The 24,481-nt window shown below is 33.6% G+C and overlaps 2 protein-coding genes across 3 annotated transcripts in view; both read right to left on the minus strand.

The window, feature by feature from the left end:
- Positions 1 to 1,988: 1,988 nt before the first annotated feature.
- Positions 1,989 to 3,701, minus strand: LOC148303196 (uncharacterized). The gene has a single exon (XM_088270380.1). The coding sequence runs from the start codon at positions 3,560 to 3,562 to the stop codon at positions 2,123 to 2,125; it is 1,440 nt and encodes a 479-aa protein (XP_088126506.1). The 5' UTR covers positions 3,563 to 3,701; the 3' UTR covers positions 1,989 to 2,122.
- A 9,346-nt stretch (positions 3,702 to 13,047) lies between these two features.
- LOC148303197 (uncharacterized) overlaps positions 13,048 to 24,481 on the minus strand; it is a 33,312-nt gene continuing 21,878 nt past the window's right edge. The window contains exons 14-15 of one of the 2 annotated variants that reach the window (XM_088270377.1): positions 21,580 to 21,659; positions 14,510 to 14,649 (exon numbers count right to left, since the gene is read on the minus strand). In XM_088270377.1, the coding sequence (XP_088126503.1) occupies positions 21,582 to 21,659 (78 nt within the window). In that variant the 3' untranslated portion in view covers positions 14,510 to 14,649; positions 21,580 to 21,581. Of the gene's footprint in view, positions 14,650 to 21,579; positions 21,660 to 24,481 lie in introns of both variants that reach the window. The other variant, XM_088270378.1, reaches the window with a different exon arrangement.

The raw sequence follows: 24,481 nt of genomic DNA on the forward strand, positions 1-24,481 counted from the left end.
ATTTAACTCGGGGATGTTACGCTTTCTAGAAAATACTACTATTTGGCTTTTGGACGGAGCCAATTCCAAATTACTTTCCTCGAACCATGCCCCGACGGGTTCCAGTGCCCTATTCAATACACTCGAAGCGCGAGGTGTGGATTTGTCTGATGTATACAGCACGAAGTCATCCGCATACTGCAAAATGGAGATTTCAGGGGGAATATGTGTTTGAAGATCCTGAGTGTAGATGTTAAATAACAGTGGACTCAATACCGATCCCTGTGGCAGACCTTTGTACACCGTTCTAATCACGGATCCTTTTGGAGTATCTATGGCAATATCTCTATTGCACATCATATTAAATATCAGGCAGCCAACACCACTGGAGATCCCGAGGGCATTCATTCTTTCCAGCAGTAATGGGAGAAGGACATTATCATAAGCACTACTTGCGTCCAAGAAGCAGGCGATTAAGTCGGTTTTACAGGACCGTGAAACATGGATATCAGTAACTAGTACACTTAGGTTGTCGATGCAGGATTTATTTTTTCGAAAACCAAATTGCCAGTGCGGTAGGAGGTTATTTCTCTCTACAAACCACTCGAGCCTAGTCTTTACCATGCGTTCCAGAATTTTGAGAAAACAACATGAGAGGGCAATTGGCCTGTATGAAGTTCCAAGGGATATATCCTTACCAGGTTTGGGGATCGGGACTATGATTTGTCTTTTCCAGGAGTCTGGGATTGTGCAAGATTTTAAAATGAGATTATACATTTTTAGGATTAGGATCATAAATGGTTTAGGAAAGTGTTTGAAAAAGGAATAGGGAATCATGTCATGGCCCGGAGAAGAATCTCCAGAAGATTGGATTGCCATCGATAATTCATCGAGTGAAAACGGAGATGTTAGGTAGTCAGCGCCTGGAAGGATTGGGGGTTCTCTAGGGAGTTCGGAAATACTGGGAACGTAAGATGGAGCAAGTTTCCCAACAAAATCCTCTATCCAGGATGTACATTTGGAAGTGTTCACCTTCGGAGAGTATGATCCTCTGAATCTTCTTATTGAATCCCAGACATCCCCGAGCGGGGTTTCGGGAGACAAAGAGTTACAGAGATTTTGCCAACCCTGTCTTTTTTTTTTTCTAAGAAATTTTTTAGTTAGGGCCTGTACGTGTCTAACCTCCAAAAAGTTGTCAGAAGTTATATTTCTTTTATACTTTCTTATACTGGATGCTCTATTTTTAACCATTTCCGTGCATTCCTTATCCCACCAAGGAGGGGAGTACTTGTGCAAAACCTTTTTAGATATGGGGATAGCAACGTTGGCCACCTCGATTATCAACTCGTGGATTTTGTTAGCTATTGTGTTGGGGTTGTTATTGTCACCATCGATCGACAGGGACTTGGACTTAGCATTCAATGAATCTTCAAAGATTTTCCAGTCAGCCCTACCGATCAAATAGTTAGATCTCTTGGGTTTATGATGACTGTGATTTGAGGAATTAATCATTTTGATGATGATAGGGAAATGATCACTGGAGAAAGGGTCACTCAATAGATTCCAAGAGGACAAGCTTGCCAGGTTGCAGGAACAGATTGAGATGTCCAAGGCGTTTTGGCTATGATTAGCCGGAGCAATACGCGTTGGATCACCATTGTTCAATATACATAAGTTTGATTCCTCCATGAAATCAACGATGGCCCTTCCTGCAGTGTCGGACGACGTACAGCCCCAGGACGTAGAATGAGCATTAAGGTCTCCCAAAATGTAGAAATTTGGGGAGAGACAACTCACGATAGATCTCCAGTATGATTGCTTAAATACGTTTCTGGGAGCTGAGTAAACGGAAACAATTGATAAATCTAGAATTTTTATGGCTAATATTTGCATTCTGGGATGTGATGGAAGTGGAATCAAATCGAAAATTAAATTATTTTTTATTAAGATAGCTACACCGCCCCTTCCGTCAAGGCGGTCGTCTCTGACACAAGAATAGCCAGGGAATGAGATAACTGAACCCGGAGAGAACCAGGTTTCAGATAGGGTCGCAATATCAATTTTGTGAGAGCGGATTAAAAGATTGATGTCATCTCTGTTGGATACTGCGCTACGACAGTTCCATTGGAGAATCGAAAGAGAATTAATTGAAGTGATTTGGGCCATTTTGTATGAAAGCTTGAAGGACAGGAATAATAATAGCAACGTTGGACGGTAAGGATTTTTGGGAGAGTAAGAGATCAAGTAATATGGTTAGAATGGATTTAGAGAAAGATTCATTAGAGAAGGCGAGACTCTGTGATAAACTTTCAGCAGAGTTTGAGTTGATGGCTGGAGAAGAGCTTTGATTGATAGCACATCCATCGGGTGATTGGTAATTTACCGAGCCATTGGGATGGATGAGAAGGGAGTTATGGTTGGATCGGTCGTAGCCGGGAATAAGAGGAGCTCTGGGAGTTTTGTATGTAAATTTGGCACGATTTTTTTGGGGAGCGGTAATTGTGGCGGGTAATGAATTGAGTGTAGCTTCACCATCTAAAGAGGATTTTGAAATGTTTTGAGAAGGATGTTTATTTGAGGATTTTAAGCTATCCGCATAGGATTTCCCCTTACTAAACGTCTGTTTAGAAGCTTCAAAATAGGAAATATTTAATTCTGACATATTTTTCTTAATCAAATTTTGGCGTATAAACTCTGGGCAATTACGATTGGTAGAAAAATGGTTGCCAGAACAGTGTATACAGCTGGCGTTTTCTAAGGAAGCGGAACATGACTCTCCTAGGTGGTTGGATCCACATTTGTAGCACCGAGGCTGGGAACGGCATACTGGTTTCGAATGACCAAATCTACAGCATTGAAAACATTGCATTGTGGGAAACATATAAAATTCCACCTCTACAGCGGAGTAAAAAAAGAAAATTTTTTTAGGGAGAATTTGTCCTTGAAACGTAAGCACGACTGTTTGGGTCGGTACCCATGTATGATTAGAAGAGTCTGGAGATGTTACTTTCCGAGAGAGACGGCGAGATTTGATAATTCTACCGCAATTATCTGGGAGGGTCACATTCTCCAGAATGTCCTCATGGGACCATTCTGTCGGAATGCCCCTAACCAAACCCATGCGTGACACCATATGATATGGGATGTATGCCTTGTAATTATTTTGATTGAGAATACCTTGTTTCTCTGCAAAACTATTTGCAGCCTCGAATGAATTAAGTTCTATGGCAATCCTATTGCGGCCAATAGCCCGTATACCACCTCGAGGTATGATTTCCTGTATTTTATTATTAAAAAGGAGTTTTCCTACCTCTAAGCTATTGATGGAGGAATTTTCTACAATTTTTTGAATATAAACAATAAAAGGACCGACATCCTTTTCTGTATACAAATTTTTCATTGTTTCATCTCTCGAATGAGTGTTCATACTTACCTGCTTTGACGGTGGAGGACCTTCTTCAAAAGAATCTGCCTTAAGGTTTCGCTTATACCTCACCGTTGGGTGAATAATGGGCGAACCCACATTGGAGTAATCTTCAAATCTAGGATCTGGGGGATCTGGAGGTTTTTCACCTGCCTCCATATTTAATAAGTTTTAAAGTAAAAGACTTTAAATATAAAGAACAAAAAAAATATATAAAAAAATTATAAAAAAAAAAAAAATAAAAATATTATTGTTGCAAAAAATGATTTATAACTTGAAATGTTTAAAAGGACTCTAGTTTTATAAATAAAGGGCACAGAAAACGATAGTTTTAATGCAAAACTATATAATTAATAAACTACGATAACATTTGGTTCACAAAACTTCGATTATATTATTTTTAAACACAAAAAACTAGGAGCACTATAACTAAGCAGTTGTATGTTTGACAGTTCGTCGTGTTCCTCACTAAGAACACTTGTGCACTACACAAGCGTATTAGTTCAGTAAGCGAATTTTACTGTCCGGCATTCCGGTTAGCATGAAAAAGGGGATGATTGGCTTGTGCACTTGTCCATCTTTCTCCGGATTGGTGCGTGAACTCGGTCACGCTAAACCGTCATAGTCGCTTTTATTTTTAAAAAAACCAGACTGCCAGACAGTAAAATTCCGTGTAGTGCACAAGCGCCCTAAGAGTGCCAGAAATGAAGACTCTAAGGAGCATATCTGCCAAGAGTCTACGAGATAGAATAAGCGACATCAGGATAAGAGAAATATGTGAGATCAAAGACGTCGTTAGGCGGGGAAGGCAACGAAGAAGACAATGGTTTGCGCATGTGAGGATAATGGAACCATTCAGACTCCCCCGCACTGCACAGCCAACTCCCGGGCAGACCACCAAAGAGATGAATTGGTAGCTGGGAATCAACATGGCAGGAAGCTAATCCCTCTTAAAAACAGGCCACAAGGCCTACACCAAGCAGCAGAAATTTTACTTTATAACAAAAAGTTCTTGTAAGAAAAAGACATTATGCCGATCTTCACCACCTCATCCAGTCAAAACAATAATATTCTCCTATAAATTACTGATACTAAATTGTAAAACATCATTTTAACCCAAAAACTATAATATAGATTATTATACGTAATAAGAAGTATGTATAGGATGCATGAATGTGGAAAAGGCGAAGAATGTTTGTGGTGTGGCATTCTATTCACTTTGCCTACCCCTGTGGAGTGATGGTCAGAAAGTTACTTATTATATGTAATGAGAAAGAGAATGAAAAAATCTTTAAAATTACTTTAACACACTATCTGCGGGCGGATTCACGCTCACATCAAAAGAAGCCGCAAAAGCCATGCGTAAAAATAACTTACACGCAATTTACGATGAGTCAAGTGAAAAGGTAAAATTACCCTTCCCGCCCAACACCACCAGTCGAGTGAAACGGTAAAATTACCCTTCCCGCAGATAGTGTGTTAATTTAAAATATATTGCTTTCGCTCTCAAATGCCAACAAAACAAAACATTAATTAAAATATGCTATAAAATCCTACCCTAGAGGCATAAGCCGATATAACTGGTCCACTTCCACAAACTGACTACGGTTATTTATATAAATATATGTTTTAATTATTGTTACCTTATGAAGTATTATTATCCTCTTTAATTTTTTTTTTAATATAGTGGTTAGTATTTTCTAATATTTACGCGACTATTTTATTCTATAAAAACCAATTAAAATGGTTAGAAAACACTGCCCCCTTATCTAGTTTGTATAATTTTCCCGATCACAGCATTTTTATTTTAAATTTTCATTATTCTGTAGGTAAATATCACTTACTTCAAAAGGTTAAATTATAGATTTTTAATATATCATAGTATGTATGTATTAAGTATGAAAATGATTCACAATAATCTAATTTTATAAATTCCTGTATATCATTTGGAAGTAAAGAGCTTTTATGATATTACTATGGGCGGCTACACAAATGTGTCTAAATAATAACAAATTACAAAGATTTTTTTTTGGTTAGCAGCGAGTGATCGGGTTAATCACCATGGGGCAACAAATATGTATAAATGTAACTTGAATACAGCACACATCCTAGTCATGTATGGAATCTTTTATTTATATTGCGGTTTCTTTTTTTTAAATAAATAATTTAAGACCGTACCTTTGAAAGATTCACATCTATAAAATTATGAATTGGTTTGAAGATGAAACTCTTTTCACATTACTCGTGTGCAAGTTTTACCTCTAAACCAATCAAATATCCTGGCATATTTGTAATGTATCAATGAGAAATTAACATATTTTTAAAAATTCAAATGTATTTAAGATCATTTCCATTAAAGTTGTAAGTTTAACGCTTGTAAACGGAAATGAATTATTTTTTCCATCCAGTTATACCCCTTTAAAAAGATAATACATATGACTATATTGCTTACATTCAAGGTGTTATGTAGAGTAGAAAGAAGTTCATAATAATTCCAACAACAAAAAATCATAGTATGTATCATTTTTTTTAATACACATTTTCCATAAATAAACTAATGGATGGTGATTTTTCTAGAGAAAATTATATTTTTTGTTGACAAAATAAAATCACCGAACGAAATAGGTATGTTATATCATTTGACAAAAAAAACTTTTTCTCCTCTCGTAATTTCTATTCAAATACTTCTAATTTAAATTGACATCTCAATATAGATGAAGAAGTGATGTCCTTTTGACTATGTATAAAGTGTATAGGGAATTTTCTTATAATTAAGGATTGAATAAAAATGCAGTCATTTGTGTGTTGGAAAAACACTTTTCTTTATTAATTTTTATAAAAAAAGTCGGCCAAGTTGTTGAGGCCATTTTTCTTTCCTCAAAGGCATTATTTTTTTTTCCATTTTGTCAATCTCCCGAAATACGTCTCCCGCGATTACCCTTCCCTCTCTGCTCCGCAGAGCGGAGGTCGCTGACCGCCCCCTACGACGGGGCGTCAGTACGCGGCCGCTGGCGTGGCCGCGGATGGTCTCCCAATTGGTAAATAAATAAGAATAGGCTACTAGACCCGGTAACGGGCAGCGATCCCGGGATCCGTAGCCCGTAATGTTTTCCTCGCACACGTGTCTTTAACATATTGGTACAATGTGCCCTCCCGGGGGGACCGGATCTCCCCCTCGTTGGTCCCCCATCCCGACAAGTATAAAACCTCGCTTCCGACCGAGACGATGCGTCTCCTCTCCCCGCGTCTACTCCTAACACTTTATTAATAACCTACTTAAATAGCAGTCCAAAATGATGTTATCAACAAGTGCAAATATTGTAATGCTTCGCATCAAACTCGCTAAAATTATATCTCAAAACACGTCGACAACAAACAATAATATAAAAATATACACTAGGCTGGTCGAGGACTATACACCACCGTAGGACCAGCGTCCATCCAGCTCTCCCGCAGAACTTAACTCTATTGTACAAAATTATCATACAATCAATTTGATAGATTTTTGGAATGAAGCACTTCATTTCTAACTTACTCGTAAATATTTGACAGTAATGTACAGGACTAAACGGAACGGGTATTGTTTCAATTCTGACAAACTCGAGTATGAACAATTTGACACCGCCTCTCTTCGCTCGTAATCATACAAAAATAATTTTCGATGCAAAAAAAGCCTCGTGAAGATTACTCCGTATTTCGTAATGAAAAAGGTAATGATATGTACAGATGTAAAAATTTACACGCTACAAATGCAAATCAAACCAAAAATCTATTGTAAAGCGTATGAAACAGAAATTATACAATGGTAACACAGTGTCTTTATTATAAACCTACCTACCTACTAACCTATCCGCCGACGGGAGCCATCTAATCATCTCCCGCACCGGCAGACTAGGAACTACTAGTTCTCGGGAACTACGATGCGACGTTACTTAGCGGAAAGCACTAGGATAGTCCAAGCGTGTCCATGTTGCGGTACTTGACCGCCTTCGATGTTATGCGGCACTTCGTGCTAACTCAAACTCGGACAAATTATCAGTTTGTGACAACAATAACAATGCTCACCATAATAGGTTATTTATAATTATATAAATTCATTGAAAACTAAGTTGACATTTTAACAAATTTAAATATTTTACTTCATCAATTGTTACGTGTAAATAGTTTAAAATGGAAAATTATCAACCAGTCCTTGAGATTTAAGGAAAAAGAAATACATCTTGGAATTTCAAACATATTTTGTAAATCTGTCACAAAAATGGAAGTTAACTTTGCACGTGCCTCGGGGAGAAATAATTCATTATAATATCAATATGAGCCGAGACAACTTCATATATGTTTGTCACAGTTTGAAGAAACAATAAATTTCTTAAATGCTACATTCGATGGTATGTACAAAAATGATAAGTTACGACGAAGAGGAAAAATATTTACACACTAACACCTCACCGACTGGTGCTGCACAAACACGTATTTAGAATTTCTTAAGGCGATTCTAAACTATACGCCGATATATTTCATTTTAAAAACAAAATACACATAAATTCAGTCATTTAATGCAACAAAAGCCCAAGAAAATATTAAAAATGTTTTTTTTTACATTTATAAATTTCTCTTCTTGTATTGTATGGATTCAATTTCATGTGGACCATTTTGGTTTGGATTATCATTATTTATATTATCATTATTACTATGCACCATGATGCGCCTTCTACAGGGGTAGGAGAGAATGAAATGTCACAAATGTCTGTCCCGACTACATCCCTGGCTTCCTCAACATTCATACGTCTAGTCCATGCCCTTCAGTTACGTACAGACTTGATGCAACCAGATTTAAATTCAAATTCATTTAGTCTAAGCTACTCTCACTTCATACTTTCCGAGCCGTTCACACTTGCCAAGCGTACTCTCTTAGTCATTCTCTCGTCATCCATACACTCCACATATCCAAACTACCTTAGAGAACCTTTTTTAATATACTTTCAACTGTTCTTCAGCCTTACATTCCTTTCTAATGTCTTAATTTTGTATTGATTCATATATCAAAATAGCATTTTGACAGCATTCACTCTGTTTTCATCCTTTTGTGAATTCCACACTTCCATACATCAGTGTTAGCGCTAGCACTCCATTATTAGCTATCAGTAAAGCTTTCATGGGCTCGCTTGTATTTGCAATCACTGTATTCAAAGTTCTATTTATTATTTTCTCCGCATTCACTTCCATTCATTCCATCCTTCAAAAACATACTGCCTAGCAAAAAATTGTTCCATTTATTCCGCGCATTTATGATACAATAATGAATACATAAGTATTTATTTTTCAATTTGTATTTCTGCAGCCTCGGGAGAAGTAAACTGTTGCGGGATGTTTTCAGAAGGAAAGTTTTATTCAATGAATGGCTGCAAAACCGAGCTAATCTTTTGCTGCAGTCGTAGATTCATACCGAGGTATAAAAATTGACTGTGTCACAGGTAGCACAGGTGGGGGCGTTTGTTGTTGCATTAAACGACTATTGAAAACTGAAAAACAATGAAAAAAAGTCCATATTTCTGATTTTCAAAATATGAGACAAAGTGTTACCAAATATAGCCAAAGTTTTGTTTATATATAATTATAAACACCTGTACATGTTAAAACACATCTAAATATATTCATTCTTTTAATACTGGTACACTGGAGTCGGATGTCGGATGGGATACAGATTTAAATGACCTAGATTGGAATTAAAACTGCGGTATCTGCCCATTTACAAATGACTCCGTCTCGGTACGCAATATGAGGTTAACCTTTTTAAATAAAATATCTATACAGTACAAACAAAAATTATTTAAGTTAAGAAAAATAATGTGACAAGACAAACAATTGTAAATAATAAAAATTTAAATAACAATACTCATTTATATGAATAATAAATATCTACACGTAAATTGGAAATAGTCGGGAATTCTTCGTATCCCGGGAAGTCTAAACCGGCACTCGCAAACCAAAAATTGCAAATTTTCCTATTCAGCAGCCGTTTGATTACTCTGGAAGAAAAACCAACCTTATTTGCCCAATGACTAGTAGACACGTGTATACTCAGCCGGGAGAAGAACTGATCCCAGTAACTTTAATAACGAGCATGTACTGTATACAGATATCGAGTTAAATCGCAAAATATCAAAATTTTTGATAAATTAAAACACCAAAGCGAAGAGGGAATAGCTCAATTTAAACCACTTCTCCATAGGTAGTAAGTTGTGAGTTGAAATATGTTCCCAGCTCAGTTTTGGCAAAGATGTTACTAGGATCATTTCCGCTCCATACCAGCTACAGTCTTCTTTTATCGATTATACTCGGGGTCAAAAATTGAAAGGAAATTCAACAGAGACTGACCAAAAATTAAAATCATGTTGCAATATTGACAAAATCAATAATGCATACGTATTGTAATACATATTGTCATAATTTATTGCGGGAAACGTCACTCCGAGTTGACTGAACAAAATATTGCATTTCCTTGGAAATTTTGAGCCCCGATTACGAGGTGTTAGATTATTAGAGTATACATATAATAAGCACCCACTTCATTTGAGGTTTGAATGGTACAAATTTTTCTTTCAAAATACACATTGAGAAGCTGCGATTGATTTATCATCCGAATTTTCAATGCCCGCATCATACTGTCCTTGTGAGGGACAAATACCCTAACACAGATGGGTAAATAAGATACTTCAAATTCCATCTAGAAGATTCAGAGATATGAAAACGGGCACCGATAATTAAAATAACCATTTTAAGAATGAGAAATTATTGCGAATAAAGTGATATATACCGATGAATGGTCATTTTAGATAACCAACCAAAATCATGATCTTTTTTTGTATTTTAATATTTTAATGCCTTCAGACCTCAATTTATTCCCTTTAATAAAAGGTATTGTTTTTACTAGTTAAACCATGTATTGACAATTTTTATATGATGTAATTGTTTAATCAAAATGAATATTCAATTGGCAATTTTTTATTAATCTCATTTAGAAAAACAAAAACATACTCCAGTTACTGTTCATTACGGTCGTTGAGCTACCATGCTCATTTGTTGTTTTAATAAATACTACGAATGGCAAAAATGTACACTTTTTTAGGAGAATACAAGTGTCTTACATAATTATGCAACAAATTTCTTTTCTAGATCATGGTTCTGGCCCAAAGTTATTAAATATTGCAGTCTGTGGGAGTTGTGATGCTTTAAAAAAATTATCAACCGAGCTATTCACAATAACAAAATTTACAGATTCAGAATTTAAAAAAAAAAACAAAAAAATTTAATTCATGTACATACTTTCTGCAATGGGCAATTTATTCAACTGCGTAGAACAAAAATTACCATAATTTTGAGAATTATGACTATTTTCAAAATCATTGCTAGATTTAAAAATAAACCCCCTTAAATTTCGACAAAATCAATTTACAATCGGCGTATATAAAAACAGGAATCGAGTATCCCGTTGTAGGGACATTAATAAATTTATAAAACCTACCTAACCGTAAAAGACAATATTTTTAAAATGGATAAGACAGTTTTTGGGTTAATTCCTAAAGATATTCTAAGTTGATAAACCTTCTAGGAATGAAGATCAACTTGAAATATTAGATCTTTATGAGAGAAGAGAATTGCATATGGCTTCGGTTGTGTGAAAATACACAATATCATATACCTTCTAAGCTAGTTATAACAAAACTACTAAATTTAGGTAATCTTTGGGTAGAGCTATTTTTCATAGAGGCGGAATTTAATTATCTAAAATGTATTTACATACTTCAACAACAAAAAACTACACGCTTAAATAAAATTTAAATTAAATTATTAAATACATTTTTTTTCTTCGTATTTCTGGGTTTTCCTTATTTAATATGCGGAATCATTTATCCGTCTCTCAAAGGGAAGGCTGCGCCTACGCAGTAATCATGATTATTAGAATTGTCTAGGCAAAAATCACACCCCAACAATAAAAGTAACAAAAAAAACCATCATCTTTCAGTACAGCACATCACGACTAGTATAAATCAAACATAGAAAGACACGAGTTCAAAGGTCTTCTTTTTAGCATGTTCTCCCGATAAAAAATTATTTAAAATACAAATTTTTGTATTAAAAAAGTACACTTTCATTGTCAAATAAATTCATTTTATCAGAAAAGTGTGAATTCGATCGTGTAATTTTTATAGTTAAAAATATAATAACCCCATGTAATTTTTATAGTTGAAATATATAATAACCCCATGGTAGACGATAACTGGGAATCGACATCGCAGGAGGCTAATCCCTCTTAAAAACAAGCCACAAGACCTAAACCAAGAAGAAGAAGAAGAAAGTATAGTTTAAAAAAAAATAGTTTAACCAAGGATTTTCATGTAAACAATGGAACTAAAAAAAACGTAAAATAATCCTTTTTTTGTAGCGTAGTGGCTACCATACTGGAGGTCCCAGGTTCGACTTGTATCGCCTGACTCGCTAGATTGGACCAGGACTGACTGAAACAACGTGTTCAGCTACTTGTATTGTTTGGGTGCGACCTAAGTATATTTCAAGTATTTCAGATAAAGATGAGAGTTTACTTTCTTATTAAAAATGGTAACGAAATGAAAAATTACAAAACGTTTAATACATTAACTTGCGAACAAAATATTTCTCGTATCATATAAATAAATCTCCATTCAAACTTGTGAATATGAATTAAGTTAAACATTTATTTAGAGAATCAGTTTGATTTTTCTAAAACAAACCGAGTCACCAACAAGAATGCGTAATCTTTGACCGAGATCATATTTCGGTGAGAGAATTCATGAAGTTAACAGATCGAATCTGATGTGATTTGTAATAATAATATAACTTGGAATAATAATATATCATTAAAACTAACTTAGCCTACACTAGAGGAATGAACATTCAATCTGGAATACATAAACACACGCAGACCAAACATACACTCTTATAAGGGGATAATAGAAAACCAATCCGTAAGTGCGGGGTGAACAGTTGGAAATCCCAAGTGTCAAATGTTTTCAGGAGACAAATTTTAAAAAATAGTTTTCGCTGCCAGTTTTTAGGTAGTAAACATAAAAAAGAATATGGAAACTTCTAAAAAATAAAACTATAATTAAATCTCACTATATTGTGTTTTGGATTTACAATTGTTTACCTCGCACCTACTGAAATATTGGATCGGGTCATAAATAACCTCTGCTGCAGGAACAAATACGATATCTCTCAGAAGCGATACCAGATCTACCAAATTCTGCAAAAAAAAGGATTTTTAGAAAAAAAAAAAATTTTTTTTTTTTTTTCATAAAAATTCATCATGAGTAACGCCATCCCCGTTTTTGGTTGAGTTGGTACTTGTCTTTATGACTCGGCCCAATATTGTAAACATTTATAATGAATTGAGGAAATTTAAAATTTGCCAGACGATGTTAATATTCCAAACTCTTTTATTCATTATCTGCAATCTATCCGGATTTTTAAATGATCACCTCAAGTTATATGCACTTTATGATCGATAAATCCGCATTGTTCTGAGGCAGTCCCCTATATAGATTGGGTGCAAACAAGATGCAAGGTAGAATTTATCAATCGTATTTTATATTTCAAAAAAAAACTTTTTTTTCTGATCAGAGTTACATATTAATCTCTTGTATGTATTAGCAGTAGCTCGTTCAAATTACACAAGCTTGTACGAGTATGTGTATGCAACCCCGAATGCCATAGCCATTTGCTACTATTCTCCTTTTACTCTTCTCGGTTAAAAGTACTTCCCGTTACACTATTCCATTTCTATTTCCATTTTACAATATGGAAAAATACATTTGAAATATACAAAACACCCAATGGCAAATCTTTATGAAAAATCACAACAGGAATGATATAAAAAAATGTCTAGAGACTCGCTAAACTGTATGCAATTCGATTGCGGTTAACAAGAGAAACCAAATCAAAACATACCTTCATAAATACATTCTTTTCTCTCTCGAAAAACATTCAACAAAAACAACATATGTATGTATATTATTAATACATACATTATAAAACACAAGCGTTCATCATCAAACATCAATATATATGGTATCTAAAAATATCTAATTATATAGTATAAATACTCCGCGTTTGTGGTATAGTGCGGACATTACTGTTTGTCGCACAGTATTACGCAATCGTTGCGTAATCAGTCCGCATATTCACGACACAACGCCGCTCTTAGGGACAACTGCCGTTACGGCGCCGTCCACTCGCGAGAACCCCGTCCGATCGTTTTAAATATTCATATCGCTTATATTCAAATGACGAATTTAAACATTAAATAACAAACAGAAAAACATCTTTTTATCCTACACATTTATAATGGCACTTCATCGAAGAACTTTCAATTGAAAATGTAAGCAGAAAAAAGGTTTTTTTATTTTTACTTTATTTACAGCAATGCCGGCGGCATGTCAAATTGGATCATATTTATTCTTTATTATTTACATTGCCAGCAATGATTACAAAATATTTTGAAATGTCAATTGAGAGGCAGAAAAAACTATGCCTCGATCATTGCAACAATTTCTAATATTATTCATGTATATTTTACAAATTTATATTACACACAAAAAGGCATTCAAAATTTATTGCTCGTTTCAAATATCACAATACCTTATCAAATTCTCCTGTTCCCCATTGGATTAAAAAAAACGTTAAATTTAAAATTGTAGCATATTTGCTGGCATTTCTCAAATATTTGTTTGCAATAGCAAAATATTTGCTATCGAAAACAAAGCGAACGTATCTGAATTTATATGTTATAAGATTCCGTATCGTTTCATAAACATCTAGTGGAATAATTTAATTTCCTATATGAATAAATAAATTTTTCAAAATACACGACAGTAATGCTACAAACTTAGATCCAACATCTCCCGAGATAATATTTATTTATTTTTAAAGCGAACAAATGTAAATTTACAATGCTTTCCGCGTCTCCCGCTGCCGGGAGCGCATGCACCGAACGGGTAAGGGTATCGACAAGTGTCGGGCTCCGATAATCGGCAGTGTCCGGGTGTGTTCTTAACTACCGACGTAACGCTTAGCCCGCGAGGGGGATTTTTGGTTTGCGAGGGGTTTGAGAATTATATTTATCGGCGCGCAGAATAAATAAATTAGGGGTGCTGCGCCGAGTGCTGCGGCCCGGGGGCCTGCCCCGCTCCCTGCGGGGGTAACAGTACCTGCAAACAGACAAAAAACATATTAGATAATTCGCACGTTGAACAGGTCAAAAATATTACCTAATTTTTCCCATTACATGAGCTTAAGAAGATTTTAAAATTATTATTTTTGATAACGAGACAATTGCTCATGAAATAGTATACTAAATTATTTTTGCACGGTCTGATAAAGATTTTAACACATAAATATGGTAGATATGAATATTGGGTACAACATTAATATAACAGGAAGATACTTTAAAAATTTGATTATAATTTTTCAATGACAATTTCAACATTTATTTAAAACAGTCATTACATCTGATCCATAATTTTCAGTACATCCTACCACCTATCTTTAAATGAAATTTGTTTAATTTTGAAATTTCTGAAAATCAGAAAATAACATTTACACAATGGAGATGTATAAAAAGCGCAGTAACATGTGTCAAAATGTCGTCTTCTAGCAATTGTCTAAATCTGCTACCTAACATCGAGCAATATGTAAATAGTTTATGATATATTCCACGGAGGTCATCACAATAAAGAAGTAGATTGACAATTTGGATAAGACTGTCCTTTTCTGTATTGCGATCATTTCTATGGATTTTACCAGTTTTTTTTAAATTTATTTCGAATATACTTACCAGAACCAGCAATATTTTAATGTTGTTTTTAATAATTTAACCAAAATAATCCTAAAAAATAATCAATCAGGACCTTGCAGCATACATTTTACTATGGGGACATGTTATGCAATAGGAAAGACGATCACACCACTCTTTTAGGGCACAATTTCACCATTTCTACAATAAGTACTATCATTTCTAAAATAATAAAACACGAAAACAATAAGGTAAAAAAGATGCTCGGATTAAACTAGGTTGTATTTACAATTTTGTACTAAAGCATATCGTAAGCGAATTATAAATCGGATGTATTTTATCATATTTGAAGCAATTATCGTAAGCTTATAAGTGAAAAACTAGTACGGAAAGCTTGTTTGTTGTGTGAAAAGATTATGGTGAGTTTAAGTGGTGGAATTTCAAGTTACAAGTCAGTTATCATTGAAATACGGTGTGATTACTAATGATAATTAAGCTTATATAAAATTGGGCAAAGCTACAAAGCTAAAAACTTTAAATATTGAAGGTAAAAAAAAGATTCATCTTTAATTTGTTATTATAAAATTGCAAAATCCAATGAAAATGTATACTATGTCAAACAAACACATTCGTGACACTAATCCACTACTATAGCAGCCAATTCATGTCACTCGATTGGCAGCTATAGCTGTCAGCCTAACACTCTGTATAGAATAGATGATTGTAGATAATATAAAACTCGAGCAATTATAGATATTGCGTCCCTATTTAAAATATCTCCAATTCAAAAGTGTCCCAATATCCGAGATGTTTTAACAACTATTCAAAATGATAATTATAAATCTGTACCAGCGACTCCCGTATAAAGAGTGTCCAAAAACGCCTTGCATAAAATAAATAAATAAATAGTTTATGAATCATTTTGATCAATTACAAACATAATTATAGAGAAATATTCAGTTAAAGATTAGTAGCAGAATCTATGACTGATTAGACTACCAAAACTAAATAATCTGCGGGATGGATAAATTCTTACATTTTATTTCCGCTCTAGTGAATCCTTTACCGTGAATGTTGCATCTGCCTAGTACGACTGTATCAATGCTGGAAAGCGAGAGTTTGAAAGAAAGAAGCGATATTGCTCATAGCTAAATTAGTTAGAGATCAAACAGCTAAACTAATTATAGATTGAAATAATTTAATTTAGAGGTACCTCGGTATTCACAGGGTTACTTCTCAAAAATGGTCATTATTAAATTCAGCCAATAAACATAATTTCAAAACTTGGGGATCCAAAAATTGAAGCATCGTCTTCATAAGTATTTAGATAGAAATAGTGATTGTATAGAAAAATAAAGTAAGTTTTAAGCTTTAAAATGATGTATAATGCTAGGGAAAACAATAAAGCTGTATATTTTTTAAAAATATGGGAACTTATTTTATGAATGACCCTCGTACTTTAGTATGTTAAACTGCCAAATTTTTCCAGTTTTTTATGAAAGTGTTATGAAAGTGAAGACACGGAGAGACTGCCATTTATCAGACAGTTTTCCACAAACTAACTGCTAACCAGTTGGTGTAGGTTAGATATCAATACAAGCAGGTATTTTCAGATACTTAAGTAAGCTGTTTTGACAGCTTAAAGCTTGTCGTTTTATTCAAATCACAATTTCAGATTCATCAAACTGTACATTGAGTATTTTACCAACACTATATATATCGCTCACTCTTTTCAAGAACGTCATAAATCAAAAATCGACAATTTTCAGCTGTGCATGTTTTTGGAATGCCCAGAAAATGTGCTATATCCCAGCAAAAGAGGCATATTTTTAATTTAATATTTACCCGCTGCAGTGCAGAAAGTGTTGTTTTTGTTAGATTTATATTATCCACTGACACTTCGTGATGGAATTGCATTTTTAATTTATTATTAGATTAAAACCAATATTTTTAGCTTTTCCACTTTTTTATTTGACCAGCGACCGGGTTTCGTCGTTACCGACATCATCATGTTGTTTTGTTTTTGTTTGTTTTGTTTTGACATGTTGTTTTTGTATTTTGAAGAAAAGGTATTGTTTAATTATTTTTTTAAATACACTAAATATTGTTCAAATGGAGAAAAAATCTTCAGGTTTTACCTAAAAAGATCTGTTGCACAGTAAAAAGTTCAATATGGGCCTGATATTTATTTTTAATACATGGTATTATATTTTTAAACTTTAAAAACGTTTTCCTGAAAAATCAAGTTTTTTGATTTATGACGTTCTTGAAAGGAGCGAGCGATATACTATGATGAATCTCACTGGCAATGCAGTGCTGCAAATAAAACCGGGACAGTTACATTTTAAAATTAACATATTAAAGCATTTGGTTCAACCCTAATTGGTGACGATAGATAATTTCGAATGGCTGAAAGTCATCCGATTCGCAAGAGATCAAGTGAATTAATTCCAACAATACAAGTTAGTTAAATAAATCTAGCTTCTCGCTTTCCAGTGCCAATATTAGGTCGCAATTCCATTAGAATATATTTATTGTTAATAACGGGAAATCATGCAATTTCGTATGGTATTGTAATTTGTATACATAAATAATTTTCATTGGAAATATAAAATAATTTTCTATGTTATAAATTTCAAAAAACACATGCGATAAAAATATGTATTTTATATACCAACTTGTGTTACCAACTTTTTTATCACAGTTCATTATCCGGGTTTAAAAAAAAAACCTTGGGACACCTCCATGTACGCTCTAGTTATTGAAAATTCATATTACGGCATGCCAAAAAACCAATATATTTAATATATAAAAGCTGTTCAATCTAAGCAACTATGTATTAAAAAGTGCATAATCGTTTTTGTTTCTTATAATTAACCTTATAACATGATATATAATTTGATGCCGTAAACAAAATTATACAGTTGGTTTTCCACAAATTGGAATGTGCCGACTTTCGTTTTAATGAGTTCCTTTTTTTCTCTGTTCATCTTGGATCCAATGCTTCGTAAGGTAATTCATTGGGGTGATAAATTGTCGATGCATCCGTAAATAATGCTCATCGATGCAACTAACTGATTGTTACAGAATAAATTGAACTGATTTTCAATTTCATTTTATTTGACATTTGCAATTTCTCCTCTGAGGGAAAATTATTTGAATTTATCTTTATGTACTTGTATATCTATCCCGGCAATATGGCTACCAAATTATATTTGTTTTGTCGAGAACTTTTCTTCAAATACTGCGTTTAATCAATTGAATAATGTGCTGCCCTTGTAAAATAGAAAGCAATCACAAATATGTTGCAATTTATTGCATCGGCATAATATCTAGCACTGTTATGCTGAGTGCGTTATCGAATAATGTTATTTCACTCAATGTCTATAGGATCGTATCTCAATTTTGCAGATTTATAATAAAACTAATATAATATTCGCAAAATATTGACGAGCCGATAACTCCACGCCTCAATGTACGCAATGACCATATCGACCATATGGTCATTGCGTACATAATTCATATAAAACAAATAAAATATACGAAAACAGAGTTTTTTTTATATGTAATATGATACTTATTAATTTGTCTGACGCTTTGTTCAGTTTCACTGTCAATATAAAATAAGTCATTAAAAAATATTAAAAATGTACTTGTGGAAAAAACCATTCAACACACTAAAATAAAACAAAGTGGAAACAAACTACAGTCAAACTTCCATATTACAAGGTTGATAAATCAAATTATATAATATGTTGAAGTGTTGATTTTATAAAAAAAAAATCTTCATCATTTTTCATTTCTTGAAGTAAACTAAACGACAACAAAAAATGTGTGAAAGGTTTGAAAACAGATATTAATCTATTACATAAAACTAGTTTATTAGTCATTCGGCACTAAATATTTGATAGCATGCTGTGCATTAGGTAAAATTGTAAATAAAATTGTTCATTATTATGGAAGGTAGAATAGATGAAAAAGCTCTATATTCAATAAAAATATTTATCATTACATCTTTGCTAAATGGAAGTTCAACTGTGTAAAAATATTACATGCATTTAAATAAAGTAAATATCAAATTATATTTGAAATATATATGTAAAAATAAAAACTAAACTATTTTAATCAATATATATATATATATATATTCAAAGTATGAGCTATTGTCGTTTCAAATAGAAAAACAGGTTGGCTTGTTTAAATTTGATTAGTTTTTTATATATTTAAATTTATAATATAACACCATGGGCCAAATATATTTAGTTTCAGCTTTTACTAATAAGAATTATTTATTTTTATTACTACTATTTTAATTGGGCATTTTTCACTTTATAAATATATTTACTATTTTTATAACAAATTTAAATATACGTAAAAAGGGTGTCTTTTTGTACATTTTTATTTATCTAAATTATTGTTTATTATTTGGTCCGTTTCATTGTATGTACTTATCTGTAAAGCATTCTTCCTGTTTTTTACATTCTGATATGTTTTTATAATCGTTATTTTATCTTAGAAGAAACTAAATTAATATAAAAAGAATCAAGACCAGAAATATCAATTTCAACTGCAGTACATTTTTAAATATTAGTCGAAGTATGATGTAAATAAATAACAATAAAAAAAAATCATCGCTAAAGCATACCTACATAGCTAGAAAAAGCCGCCATTTCATATTGGCAAAAGTACCTACATCCATGTTCTTTATCAAACATTTGGAGATTGCTATTTGCTATCATTGACCTGCAATGCCATCAGCAGTCGTCGATGGTTCCTTATGACTAAGAGACTTGACAGCTCCTAAGTAAACTAAGACATCTATAAAAAAGCAATTTTACATAAGAGTTGAAGTAGGTGAAAATTACAATTCAAAATTTCTAAGTCAGCTAAAGGTTAATTTTAGCATTTACAAATGAATCACGTGATCTGTCCAATAAATGATCGTAATCTGTTCCATATGTTGAACCCACAATGCAAAAATACCTAAAGAAATACAAGAATACCAACACCCATCCATCGCTGCGACTATACTGCTCCCGGACCCATCCTACTGTATGGCTCTGTCAATGGAATTCGGTGAGATCGAATAACAATAAATTACGGTAACTGATTGAACAAATTGTGTAATTTATTTATAAATTAGAGCACCCATTGCCTGCACTAGGAAAGTGAAGTTTTAGTCCAGTCGTAACTTGGCAGTTTGAATAAAGGAAATACAAGTCACAAGCATATCAATTTCTTCCAAAAAAATGTTGCGCACGTATTCTTATGTCGACTCACCTGATATCACCATTTGGATATACTGTCTTCCTACGGACTTCGGAATCGGGAATCGGGACATCAAAGTCACTAAAATGGACCATATTGAATTATAACGAGATATTGACACGCTCTTTATGCCAATGTCACTTCTAAATGTGGGCGCTGTTACGGTGTAGAAAGGAATTGGAAGAGGTAGGGAAGAGGAGTGTTGATAACGATATTCGTGCCAACAGTCTGGCTACAACAAACGTGACGGTTTAATGTCCCTTTTCCAAACTGTCAAATTACAACTGAAATTTGGTATATACTAATACTACACTGGCCCTTACTGCACCCAATGGTGCGTAGAATAGAATCTAATCTCGTGTTTACTCGACTGTTAGTCTCACCGGGGTGAGGTCTACAAAAAAGTTCTCCGCTCAGTCCTCCAGGAAAACTTAAAACAAATTGGGAACACACTGCTAAAAATGACTGTAATTTTGGTAACTCAGTTGAACAGTAAAAAAAAACGCAAGTTTTTAAAAATTCTATCTCAAATTCTGTAATAATATTGCTCTAACGCTCAAAAATACAATTTTAAAATCTGAACTTAACCTTTTCAGGAGTAATACCATAAATGTCCATAAGTGGCAGAACTCCTGTAAGAGACTTTGAGTGTGTGCATATAGTTTGAGGTTCACATCAGTGAAAATCAACTTTTTCATTGATAGCCAACTATCTATACTCTCCTGGAATAGACTTAGTTCAAAATGCTTACTCCATCAAACATGATTGGGAAATAATGACATATCTAGACTTCCATCCACTCAGGTGGATTTTTGGAGAGAAAAATTACGCATTTATTGTGACCATACATTTTGATAGCTCTTCTGTAAAATTGCTTTTTTGTAGACATCCAAGTTTGGGTATCGTCGATATAGTAAATATAAATAGCTAAATATGAATTAAAAATAGATCCGTGAACACCTAAAGAATGAGCAGATTTGTGTCCATTGGCTAAGAGTAGCATGCTTGTGTGAGTAGTAGTGGTAGTGGTAGTGGTAGTAAGGGGAGCAAGCGATGAGTAAACAAGTATTGGACGTGCCTTTAGTCGGAATATTGCTGTACTTTGAGCAGTCGCGACTGGTGGTTCATGTTTGGCAGACGTATCGCGTTGCCCGACCACTAAAGGTAACACACAACAATACATCACATATCAGGGCAGATGCCATCGGTACGGGTGCGGGTGCGAGTGCGGCCGGCGTACACCTTCGCTCATTCCCATAATATACTCGTAAACTATTCCCACAATATATTCGTAATTTTTAAAACATTATTTGAAAAACGGGTTGAAATACAGGTAAAGCTCATTAATTCGTAAAAGGATAATTTTAGATTTGACATGATTTTAAACATGATTTCAAAAAACTGCTCCAACAATTTATCCACAAAGAACTTAATGAAAAAATCTTTTGAATTTTAAAATTACTTCTTTAAACCCTCATCCGCACTAGGGCACTGCATCATTTAAATGCGGTCTTGATCTATAACATGTATGAAGGAAAGGTGATCAGTTCTTCCCTTCAGGTACCAACCAGTTCAAGGTAATATTGAATAATTATAAAAACACAAATAATTTAAAGTGAAAAATTCACTTTTATTTATTCCACCCCTCCTGGGAATCGAACCCGGGACCTACAGTACGGTAGCCGAGCGTGCTGACCAGGCGGACAAATATTTAGTGAGTGAACAAATCATTCAACAAATCTTCATCTGATTTATTTATCCATTCCATTTACTGCTTTTGTTATTTTGTCAACAATGAAAAATTCTTTCAAAACATCACCACGCTTCTTTTGAATATGGAAAATTGTCTTTAAATCTTGGCGCCTTCGATTACCAATTGACGAGCTTTTACTGTATTTTAAACATGCCAAATGGCGCGTCATTCCACGCTCCTGCCGATCGATACGGCACATTTGAAAATATAAAATTATGATCCCAAAAACAAAACGAAAGTACAAATGCATTTTATTATTATTATGTGATTTTACAAATAAATATTACGAGGGATCCCAAATAAACATCTAACATTGATAGTTGTTAAATTATTATTTTTTTATTACTTCACTCGTACCAATGGCATTTGAAAAGGAAAAATTTTGATAAACTATTTTGTTAGAACACATTTTTTTTACTAAACACAAAATTTTCAAAATACACAGATACTTATAGATAATTTAAATATTAGATACATAAATTTGTGACGATCCCGTCAATCACAATACAATCACCCTGTAACACGAGCGCTTATAAAAGGAAGAAAACAAAACGAAAGGTGATATTGACGGAGAAATCTCTCTCTCTCACAAAACATTTCAAACCACTGTGAGTATTTTCATTTAAATTTTACAATTTTTCCATTGATTCGGCTTTCACTTAGTGGTAACATCTATCCATTTTTAAATTAAACCTTACTTGGTAAATGACACTATTTCTTAAAAAAAATTGTGACATGCTTTTCGATGCATTCCGCATCATTTTCAAACACTGGAATACGGTGTTTAAAAATGATGCGGAATGCATTAAAATACATGTCACAATAGATTTTTAAAATACAGTGGTATTTAAGTGAAAATGTAATAAAAAATAGATGTTATAACAGTCCTGATGATGGATGACTCAAAAAGCAATCCCAAAAAGTTTTATTATTTCAACAATATTTTTAATATGCCCAAACCTTATTGGAGGATTGTTATTAATATATTGCAGTCTGGAAATTTACAGGGCTCACGACCCTTCATTGGTTGGTTTAGATTAAAATTAAATTAATTCTGGTTTAGAAAATCATATCCAATGCATAACATTCACCTTGTAAATTCTTAAAACTTCGCCATCTCAAAAATAATTATAACTATAATTAAAAATAATAATATTTTTAATAAGCTATGACAAAAGTCAACATAAGCATTTTTTAAATTGTGCCAAATTTTTTCATTGTATCCATTCGACACATGATGCGGAAAAAGTGCTCCCCAAAATGAAAAAACAGTCACCATAATCACAATTCCTGAGCGCCTTGTTACAGAGTAATCAGAATAGATTGTTAGTTGATTAGAGATAGCATTTCTAAGTTATTTAGTTTTGGTAGTCCAGTCTCATGTTCGAGTTAGATTAGTAAATAGGATACATATTTACAGCATCAAAACATCGGTAAATGTAAATGCTTCAAGTAGGCGAGACCGAGAAGCCTCCTCCGTATTCTCCATCACTGTACCGTGTGACCTGACCGGGTTTGCTGTCGAGGCACGGTGACCCTATCAAGTGTACCTGATCTTATCGAATGCACTATGCAACTGCGCCAAATGCATCGTACGGCAAAACATCGAGTGTAAAGAGAACTCTCATTTAGTTAGTATTATCCGAGGTTATTTACTATACCACGTGACAATACCGAGTATATTAATGCAAATCAGACCAGACTGAGTGTACCGTGTGACCTTATCGAATGCACGATGCAACTCCGTCAAATGTATTGTACGGCAAAACATCGAGTGTAAAAAGTAAACTCTCATTTTGTTAGAATTATCTGATAATCTCCTTATCATTCATCGTTCACTATGTGTATTACCACTGTAAAAAGGTTTTTTTTAAAGTGGTATTACAAAGTGAATGATGAATGATAAGGAAAGTATTATAATAACATAGACAAAGTTAAAAATGCTTTTAATATACAAAGAAAAAAATTATATGAGGTTATTTATTTATTACACCATATGACAATACCGAGTATATTAACTCGATGGTTGCCAGAGAAGAGATATCTCGGAAGCAATAAAAACATGCGCGTTCGACTCAGTGTGACAACCCTGTCTGACGATGAAAATTTGAAACTGGTTCAACTTCAAGAATAAATCTCTAACAATCGATGCGGGATAAAATATTTGGAAAATTTATAATTTCATAAATATAACAATAAAAAATTGTTTAGACACCTTTAATTTTTA

This window comes from Brachycentrus maculatus, unplaced genomic scaffold, assembly GCF_059751285.1.
Source record: "Brachycentrus maculatus isolate JH-2025_06_01 unplaced genomic scaffold, ASM5975128v1 h1tg000380l, whole genome shotgun sequence".
Taxonomy (NCBI): domain Eukaryota; kingdom Metazoa; phylum Arthropoda; class Insecta; order Trichoptera; family Brachycentridae; genus Brachycentrus; species Brachycentrus maculatus.